At 36.2% G+C, this 10,633-nt stretch overlaps 1 protein-coding gene across 1 annotated transcript in view; it reads left to right on the top strand.

The window, feature by feature from the left end:
• Positions 1-383: 383 nt before the first annotated feature.
• Positions 384-10,633, top strand: part of LOC144969929 (solute carrier family 2, facilitated glucose transporter member 1-like) — a gene marked incomplete at its 5' end in the record, with an annotated part of 12,226 nt that continues 1,976 nt past the window's right edge. Inside the window, 7 exon segments of the mRNA XM_078909004.1 lie at positions 384-521; positions 901-1,088; positions 2,315-2,425; positions 3,262-3,381; positions 4,700-4,775; positions 5,263-5,390; positions 6,302-10,633. The exon segment at positions 6,302-10,633 is cut by the window's right edge and continues 1,976 nt beyond it. Of these exon segments, the coding sequence (XP_078765130.1) occupies positions 384-521; positions 901-1,088; positions 2,315-2,425; positions 3,262-3,381; positions 4,700-4,775; positions 5,263-5,390; positions 6,302-6,511 (971 nt within the window).

Here is a 10,633-nt window from a genome sequence, read left to right as displayed (position 1 = left end):
ACAGTTGATTACTGATTATAAATGAATTACTGATTATAAATGAGAGCAATACAGTTGATTACGGACAATAAATGAATTACTGATTATAAATGAGAGCAATACAGTTGATTACTGATTATAAATGAGAGCAATACAGTTGATTACTGATTATGAATGAATTACTGATTATGAATGAGAGCAATACAGTTGATTACTGATTATAAATGAATTACTGATTATAAATGAGAGCAATACAGTTGAATACTGATTATAAATGAATTACTGATTATGAATGAGAGCGTTACAGTTGATTACTGATTATGAATGAGACAGTTGATTACTGATTATAAATGAGAGCAATACGGTTGATTAGTGAGTGCCATTCTGTTTCTTGTCTTCCCCAGGAACTGCTGATGGATGGCCCTACCTGTTTGTGCTCAGCGCCATCCCATCCCTCATCTGTTTGGTCTGCCTCCCCTTCTGCCCCATGAGTCCTCGATACCTTCTCATCAAGAAGGGAGAAGAAGCCAAGGCTAAAGAAGGTAACGTGCCTGCATGTCCATGTCCATGTCGACTCATTCAGTAGCAGGGAACCATTCTGATTTGTTCATGCTTAGTAGTAACATTCGGATTATCTATTTTTGTTTCAGAGATTTGCTGATCAAACACCTTAAAATATGTTATATTGTTGTTGTTGTTGTTGTTGTTGTTGTTGTTATTATTATTATTATCATTATTATTATTATTATTATTATTATTATTATTATTATTATTATTATTATTATTATTATTAATTATATATATATATATATATATATATATATATATATATATATATATAAATATATAGACTACAATGCTCACCTCCAACTTTTTGATCTTATTCACATGTTTCTCCCATTTTTTAATCCACCCACCCAGCCCTGAACAAGTTCCGTGGCTCCGATGACAACGACGATGAGTTGGAAGAGATGCGTCTTGAGGCCAGCAAGTCTTTCTCCGTCAAAAACTACACAATTGTGGAACTGCTGGTGGCCCCAGAGTTACGACTGCCCGTCATTATTGCTTGCTTGTTGCAAGTCACTCAGCAATGGTCTGGCATTAACGCTGTAGGTTATTCAATCTGTGAAGCTGATATGTGTGTGGCTGGCTTAGAAAACCCGGAACGATGCGCAAATTTCATAAATTAACTGAGTTATGTAATAATAATAATAATAATAATAATAATAATAATAATAATAATAATACACATTTATACAGCGCTCATTCTCGTGTAAAACACAAGCTCTGGGCACTTTACAATATAAATTATCAATCTTAAGTGAAAAAAATTTTTTTTAAATAATAATAATAACATGTATACTTACTTACTTACTTAGGCCGCCCCTTGGGGCGCCCAACATGAGCCACAAGTCCTCGCCATTCTGTCCTGTCCTCCATAAGCGTACGCAGCTCCCGGGTGTTGTCCATTCCTGTGTCATCTAGCAGACAGTCAATGTAGGTTTTATTCTGCCTGCCTCTGCTTCTGGTTCGCTCAGAGTTGTGTATGCAGTGGTGTAGACCACATCTTTCTGATCATTTACCACTTTAAATGTTTTTTCTATGTCTATTAGAACCCAAGTTATGAATTATTTTCTGAATAAAATTTGTTGCTATGGGAAACACGATTTTGGCTCGTATCTCGAATCGAAGCTTGCCGCATCTTTCCGGGTTTTCTCAGCCAGCCTCGCATTTGTTTATCTCCCCCTTTATATATTTTGTTGCTTGATAACAATATTATGATCATTGTGAAATATATACCTACTCATGTCTTTAATAGAAGGAATGAAGATGACGCCACTCTATTCTTTGTTATTATTTTTGGACAAGCCTGTTTATGATTAGTTCTCACTAAATTATATCAATTAGACTGCTGATGGGTTTCCTCGGATCGACGGAAATCCGCGATATTGGAGTCCAAAGGAGGAATTTACATTTACATTTTCTTGAAACAATATGCTTGCAATGAGAGAGTTGATGTGTGGTGGAACACACAGGTGCAGTTTCCCACTCTCCAGAAGTAAGCTAGAGTATCAATGATAGTTTATCATCTCAATTGCTCTAAAAGTGGAGTTTAGTGCAGTAAAAATGGGGCTTAAAGGCAATCGTTCAACATTTTCCTACTTTTTTACTTTTTGTCACCATCAGCACTGGACTATAACAGTTAAAGGTTACACTCAGTTTTTGTTTTGTTGTGTGTGTTGGTTTGTTGAATCTGGCTGACTGTATTTTCGATTATTTTAGTGATTTGATTGATGATGTTTTTTAAAAATCGATTAAAATTTTCACTTCCCAGGTGATGTCCTACTCCAACGACCTGTTCCAACAAGTGAGCATTAGTACGGACACCATCCCCTACGTGGTGGTGGGCACTGGACTCATCAACGTCCTGTGTACTATCGTGGCTGTGAGTTGGTTTTTTTTCTTTCTTTTTAACTCACTCAATCCTAGAGATTTTTGCTACTTTTCAAAATTGGGAAAATATAATAATATACATTTGTACATGCTCATTTATGACATTATTATAAATGAGCATGTACATAGGTAGATTTCTTCATCTACCATTAACATGTCAAAACTAAAAACAATAGCTTTGATACTACGCTTATAATTTGTCTCAGAAAAATGTAATAGGTAGGCATGGGGTAAAAGTAACCCGGGTAAACTACGGATATAGTCGGTGTTAGGGTTGAGTGAGTTAAAGTTAAAACTTCACGTTTTTCTTTCTCTCTCTCTCTCTCTCTCTCTCTCTCTCTCTCTCTCTCTCTCTCTCTCTCTCTCTCTCTCTCTCTCTCTCTCTCTCTCTCTCTCTCTCTCTCTCTCTCTCTCTCTCTCTCTCTCACTCACTCTCTCTCTCTCTTCTGTTTTTTTTTTTTTTCTTTTAAATAACTTCTACATACTTTCAATGGATAATTTTATTTTTTTCTACTCTCTTCTAACCATATTATATAGGCAGGCTTGCCAAGCAGTATGATTTCTCATATTTTAATACACTTTGAGGTCTAGAATATGGTAACATGGAAATGTTGTCTAAAATATACTAAATGCAAAAAATTCAACAGTTTGTAAAAACAAAACAAAAAAACAGGATATATCTTCCTTTCATTCTGTCTTTCTTTTATCTTTCACTTTCCTTCTTTCTTCCTTTTTTCTTTAATTTTTTTCTTTTTTCCTTTTATTTATTTATATTTTTTTAAATAGCATATATTATAAAGTTTGGTCTATTTCTCTTTGTGTTTTCAGGTACCCCTGATGGAAAAAGCTGGCCGTAGACCCCTTCTCCTGTACCCGATGGTTTGCATGTTTGTCTCCTTCATCATCATGTGCATCTTCTTGAACCTCTCTGAAAAACCTTCTTTGGTGGTACGTGCATTCTATCAATCTCCATAATTCATAAATAAAGAAATTAAAGTGAAATTGAATGTAAGCTTCAATTTAATATACGAAAACAGATAGAATAGATGTTTCGGGTTTCCCCTTTATCCACAAAACAGGACAAATAATTCATAGATTCCGACCATGCCAATTCATGGTACATAAAAGAGGTGGGCTTATAAGTTTTAGGGGGTCCTGGTAACTCAGTTGGTAGAGCACTCGCTTCTCACGCAAAGGGACTGAGATCGCTCCCGGGTGCAGTCAAGATTTTTTCTGACCCCCTGTCTTCCCAGCTATAATAAATGGGTTGTTGGATCTGTTAGATCTGGTGGAAAGTACTTTGCAATAGACTAATGTCCTGTCCAAAGGGTAGCAAGCAATAGCTATTGTCCGTTTCACGCTATAGAAACCGAGATAAACTCCGGCTCCATGAGCCAAATGACTCTGAAGGTCTATTTTTTACTTTACTTATAAGTTTTAATCATGCATGGGGGTAAGATTTTCAGTCCAACCCAAAATTCTAACTTTTTTAATGGATTCTAATTTCTTTCCGGCATCTGGGTCACCCTACATAATACTGTTGAGAGGCAGTAGGTCACAATTCAAAATAAATGTCAGGCTTTTCGAATTTGGGGGAACCCGATAGCTCAGTTGGTAGAGCACTCGCTTCACATGCAAAGGGGCTGAGATCGATCCCGGGTGCAGTTGAGATTTTTTCTGACCCCCTGTCCACCCAGCTATAATAAATGGGTTGCTGGATCTGTTAGATCTGGTGGAAAGTACTTTGCGATAGACTAACATCCTATCAAATGGATAGCAAGCAATTGCTGTTTTCCGTTTAACCTGGAATTCCGGCATTTTGAAATGGATTTTAATTTCTTTCTGGCATCTCGATCACCCCACATAATACTATTCAGAGGCAGTAGGTCACGTTCCAAAATAGTTTTAGACTTTTTGAATTTGTTGGAAATGGAATTCAGGCTTTTATGGACTGACCATCTTGCACTCATCATCATATTTAAAAAAGAATAAATAAAAAAATAAAATTCCCTTTATTCATCCCATAGGGGAAATTTGTCTCTAGGGTCTATTCCAAGGGAAGACTGAAATAACCCAGGCATCAGCCGCAGTGCAGCGCTGCAAATTGAGCTAGGGTGAGGTGACTTGCTCAAGGCCACACAGGGCAGCCGGGGGATGATCGAACTCGTTACTTTTCGGGTATGAAGCAAAGACTACCGCTGAGCCACTCTGCCCGCTCATTTAATTGTAATATTCTAATCTTGTCTTGTTTTTCTTTTGATTTCAGGATCACAAGTCTGAATTTGCCTATGTTTGCATCATCGCCATGCACACCTACATCATTGGCTTTGCACTTGGATTAGGTGAGGGTTTTTTGATTATTTGTTGTTGTTCTTGTACGAAATAGAACTACTCATGAAAATGACGTTTTCTCATAATCGAAGAAGCACTTGGTTTTTTTTTTTTTTTTGGTGGTGGGCTTATAAGTTTTAATCTTGCATGAGTGCATATTATTATTTTTTTATTTTATATTATTATTTATTATTATTTTATTATTATTATTATTATTATTATTATTATTATTATTATTATTATTATTGGAAGGGGGAGGGGGGGTGAGAGAAAGGGAAAGAGAGATGGAAACAAAAGAGAGAGAGAGAGAGAGAGAGAGAGAAGAGAGAGAGAGAGAGAGAAGAGAGAGAGAGAGAGAGAGAGAGAGAGAGAGAGAGAGAGAGAGAGAGAGAGAGAGAGAGGTAAAAGAAAGACCTTGAATAATAATATAAGAATTATGTTGCACTAGTATATTTTAAACGTCCCATTTTATAACCTTTTTCCCCCTTCAATGTTTAGGCCCCATCCCGTTCCTTGTGGTGAGTGAAATCTTCCGTCAAGAGCCTCGTGCCGCTGCCATGAGTTTGTCCACAGCCTTCAACTGGGTGACCAACTTCATCCTGATGCTCACCTTTCCATTCTTGCAGGTAAGACGAGCAAAAGAAAGAGATTGATATGATGGTGGTTAAGTTAGCCATAGATAAACGTAAGGGGGGGGGGGGGGGGGTTAGCTCAGTTGATAGAGCACCAACTTCAACCTTGTGCTCACCTTTCCATTCTTGCAGGTAAGAGCTAAAAAAGAAAGAGATTGATATGATGTTTAAGTTAGTCAGAGATAGTCATGAGAGAGAGAGAGAGAGGGGGGGGGGAGAGGAGGGTCCTGATAGCTCAGTTGGTAGAGCACCAACTTCATCCTTATGCTCACCTGGGTGATTCCTGTGGACATCAGACATCTTGTGCGGCTATGGGGTCTAGTGGTATGACACTCGCTTTCGGATCGGAAGGTCCTGGGTTCGAGCCTCGCGCTCAGTGCATAGTTGAGTTCTTGGAAAAGGCTCTTTACTCAGACTCTCTCACCGTACTCAGGTGTAAAATGAGTAACTGGCCGTTAACAGCGTTGTCTTTGTCCGAAAAATGTATTATCACCTAACAGGAGTCATGTCCCGTCCTACACGTTAAATGTTGCTGTTGACCAGGGACCCCTTGTAAAGCGCTTTGAGCACATTTAGTGGATATTGCGCTATATAAAGCTCAATTTTTTTTAAAATAAAAAATTTTGTTTGATGAATTATCTATATTCCTTCGTGGAATGCCTAGGCGACAATATCTTTTGATGTTGTGGAGGAAAGGCATAACAGATGATAGAATGGTTTAAAAGGATGTTAATGAATGAACATATATTATATATTCTTTAAAAATCATGAAGTGAAATAAAACAGGACTCAATAATGATGATTGATATAGAATACAAAATGCTACTTTCATGTTTTACTTCTAGATAATATCCATGCAAGCTTTTAAAATTAAATTATTTATGTTTTTTTCAATCAACATTCAGGCAGGACTCGGTGAATTCATCTACCTCCTATTTTGTATTGTCCTGGCACTGGCCATCGTCTTCATCTTCTTCTTCGTGCCCGAGACGAAGAACCGAACCTTTGACGACATCGCTAACTCCATCGCTCTTGGTGGAAGAGCTAAAGGAAGAGGAAAGACCTTCGAAATCAACGGCGATGAAAGGGAACCAATGGGCAACACCAAGGTTTAACGTCACCAACTTTTACAAGCACAAGAAGAGGAAACTCCTCTATCGTTTGACATCTTTATCTTGGTGCCCAATGGAAAAACGACAACATTTTCAATACTTTCCCATTGGTGAAAACTGGTTGGCTCACGAGAGGGGTATATTATATCTTTTATATTTAAAATTTGACCGTGTAGATTTGAAACATTTTTCTGTCCTCAAAGGGATACAAAATTGGCAATATTTGGACCTCTATCGGATTGATTGTTTTTATTTGAAGATCGATGCAGATGCAGCAAGAGGCTTAGTCAATCGCTCCTGGGTAATTTATTTAAATTCTAATGCGGCCAACGACGGTCCCAAGCCCGTATGAAAACGCAGAGGGGAATACGTATTGTTCGGTTTCACTGCTATTGTAAACATGAATAGATTTCATACGAAAAAGTATGCATTTTTGATATAATCCACTTTTAGAGATAAATGAGAATCTTATTATATATTTTTTTTCTTGTATATTTAAAAATACCTTTTGAACGTTTTCAAAAAAAAAAAAAGGGGGGGAAATTGTTAACCCTCTTTCACAATATTTTCCATGTTCACAAAATCAAGTGCAAACCTAATACAAATTGTAAATCATCTGCAATTTTTTCTCAAATTGGTGTGTTAAAGAGAAGAAATAAAATTTCCTACTGCAGACCATTGTAACCCAACGGCCCAGTCAAGTCAGATTTTGACAAATTGAATCGTGATAATTTATTCAGGAGCGATTGTTAAGAATCTTAATTTTTATTGTATTTTATTTTTTTTCATTTCATTTTGTATTGTCTTTGTCTCCCATGCCAAAACCAGAGGCTAAACAAAGAATAAGAAGACTCCTCATTCTATTTGTTTTGAATAACCCCATAAAGTTAATACTATGGCAGTGATCGTAACGAAACTTGCCAAAGTGATACCAGGCTGCTAGAAGCTGTGAACTGTAAAAAGTAAAAAACAAAAATGAATATATAACAGCTTCAAAAAAAGAACAAAAAAAACAAACACGGAACGTTTCGGCCTCAAAAACGTTCTTCAGCCAACAATGAATAAACAATAAATAGATTAATGCATTACTAAAATCCAAATAGACAACAGAATGTTTTTGTGTATTTAATGTATTTATGTCTTTATTGTTTTTTGATTTTGGCTGAAGAAGGGTTTTGAGCCCAAAACGTTTCGTGTTTGGTATTTTGTTCTCTTTTGAAGCTGTTATATTCATTTTTGTTTATTAATGAAGCTCGCATGATTAAAACAATATATATATATATGTAAGTTTATCTACATGGACAGTAATACCTCATTATTCTGCCATGCTTAGGACTAGGGCGTGTTTGGTGTTAAGGAAAAACGCGTGTCTGACAATTATTTTTTGAAAAGACACAAAAATTTCAGCTTCAATAGTTTGTTTGATGTGTCGTGCGTGCTATCATCGCCAGTGTCATCATATTCCTTAGAATGTTATCTGTACTATACCCATGCAGGAACACATTCAGCTCTTGGCGTGGTTGTCGTGCTATCATCGCCAGTGTCATCATATTCCTTAGAATGCTATCTATACTATACCCCTGCAGGGACACATTCAGCTCTTGGCGTGGTTGTCGTGCTATCATCGCCAGTGTCATCATATTCCTTAGAATGCTATCTATACTATACCCCTGTAGGGACACATTCAGCTCTTGGCGTGGTTGTCGTGCTATCATCGCCAGTGTCATCATATTCCTTAGAATGTTATCTATACTATACCTATGCAGGAACACGTTCAGCTCTTGGCGTGGTTGTCGTGCTATCATCGCCAGTGTCATCATATTCCTTAGAATGCTATCTATACGGCTATACCTGTGCAGGGACACGTTCAGCTCTTGGCGTGGTTGTCGTGCTATCATCGCCAGTGTCATCATATTCCTTAGAATGTTATCTATACTATACCCATGCAGGAACACCTTCAGCTCTTGGCGTGGTTTTCTATTGTTGAGTTTCCTTTTCTGTTCAATTCAGAAGGGGCTATAATCATACACGGTGTGTTGACAAATTATTCTTACTAGCAGTATGATAAACGTACTTTATTTCTGTTGCGATTGTTTTTATAGACTAAGCCATGCTCTCCTAATGCATGAATTATACAAATTTTAATTGATGTATCAGATGTTTGTGTTGTTGGGAAAGTCCTTTTTCATGCTAAAAAACAAAAATAATAAAATAAAGATGTTACTGTCATGGGATTTATAATAATAGTAATGAAATTTATTTATATTGCGCCCAATCCTTTATACAATAAATCTCTAGGTGCATAACAACAACATCAATCCATTCAAATTTGATAAAGCAGATGTTTATTAATTGTGATATAAAATTTTTATACAAAAACTTTTAATTTTACAATCATTTGATTTAATGAATGAAGAAAGATAGTTTTTTAAAACGCTTGATAGCTGATTTTTTTTTTTTTTTTAATTTTTTTTTTTTGGTCATTTTATCAACAGCAACTAAGAAACAAACCTGTAATAAAAACAATTTTGTAGTTTTGATAAATGAAAAATCAGTTGTTGGTTTGTTTTTTTTTTCCTTCTAATTTTATGATTTTTGTTACTGTTGCTTTCTTTGTTTTAACCTTGTTATATTTTTGGGACAAAGTGATATTTTTCTGCTTTATGCGAAAATAAATTTGGCCGTGATATTGTTATTGTTGTGATCTGTTATAGACATTAATTGTTGTTGTATTAAATTGTTATAGATTTTAATTTGTCAAGTTTCTACATATGTACAGTGGAGTCCCCATAATGTCAAACTGTTTAAAGTCAACATCTCTTTAAAGCCAAAACCTTTAGTCGGTCCCTAACTTTCTATTCTTTATCCAAGTTGTTCCATCGATAATGGATTAATTAGTCAAACCTTGCTTAAAGTCAACACTCTTAAAGTCAACTTCAGCTTAAAAGTCGACACCCCTACATGTATTTTCTGTTCTTTATCCAAGTGCATTCCATTGATAATGGATCAGCTCTGAGGCTATATTCGCATTTCCGTCACAAAATGGCTGACACCTGATTGAGGCAGCATGAGAATGATAAGCGAAGACAAAGCGACATTCAAATTCATCTGATTGAGGCAGCATGAGAATGACAAGCTAAGACAAAGCGACATTCAAATTCATCACAAAATCTTAATTAAAATACTCTCCTAGGGCTGATTGAGTGTTCTGATGAAAGAAATGAAACCATTGGTTCAATTTATAGTACTTTTGTAGAAAGAAGGATTGGATTACATTATTGTTTTTGCCTTTCAAGACCGGCCGCACTGTGCGGACATTGGCCAGTAGAACAGATTCTGCTGTGGCCGCACAGTACGGCCAATGGCGCTGAAAGAGTTAAATCTTGAAGTCGACCAATCTTTGTGGCCAAACAGTGTTGGCGTTATCAGGATTCCACTGTATATTCTATTTATAGTTGAAAAAGCCCCTTTTCTCAGATTTCCTTCGAACAAATATGTTAACTGTTTCTCCTGCAAATGAGCCAAATTCTATGTGTGTTTTTGTGTTGCTCTTTCATCGCATTGGAATTGCAGATCTCTATGACGTGGATGATTTCACTATCAGGTTGTGAAGGGTGTCAGTTGCCATTTCTGATAAATAAATAAATGCAAACTTTATTATAAATCTGAGCAACAATTGTGCAAAAGTTTGACAAAAATAGCAATTGTATTATTTTTATATTGTTGTCATATTCATCATCATCATCATCATCATCATCATCATCATCATCATGATCACCACAACCGCCATCATCAGTCAATCATCATCATCATCGTCATCGTATTAATTCATTAGCCATTGTCCATTTGAAAGGAGAACATCATGGTTCCCTGAATGCTACTGTATTGTAGGCCTGATCATTTTGAGTACTATTCACATAAGGTTAGTTTTGTTTCTGTCCTTGGGTTTTCGCCATACTCCGGGCAATTCGCTTTCTTCTTCATGATTTATCGTTGTGTTGTCGTTTTCTCTTGAACAAATTAAGTATGTGGATTATTTTATAATGGCGTTGTTTGTTTTTATTCTTTTGTTAATGATAAATATTATTATGACCAATTTCTCCGTTGATTAAAATTTTTTGTTTG

This window comes from Berghia stephanieae, chromosome 4 (genome assembly GCF_034508935.2).
Source record: "Berghia stephanieae isolate SIO BIC M18660-M18661 chromosome 4, UCSD_Bste_1.3, whole genome shotgun sequence".
NCBI lineage: Eukaryota > Metazoa > Mollusca > Gastropoda > Nudibranchia > Aeolidiidae > Berghia > Berghia stephanieae.
The sequence above is the reverse complement of the archived record's forward strand: the minus strand, read 5'-3'. Positions and strand labels throughout refer to the sequence as shown.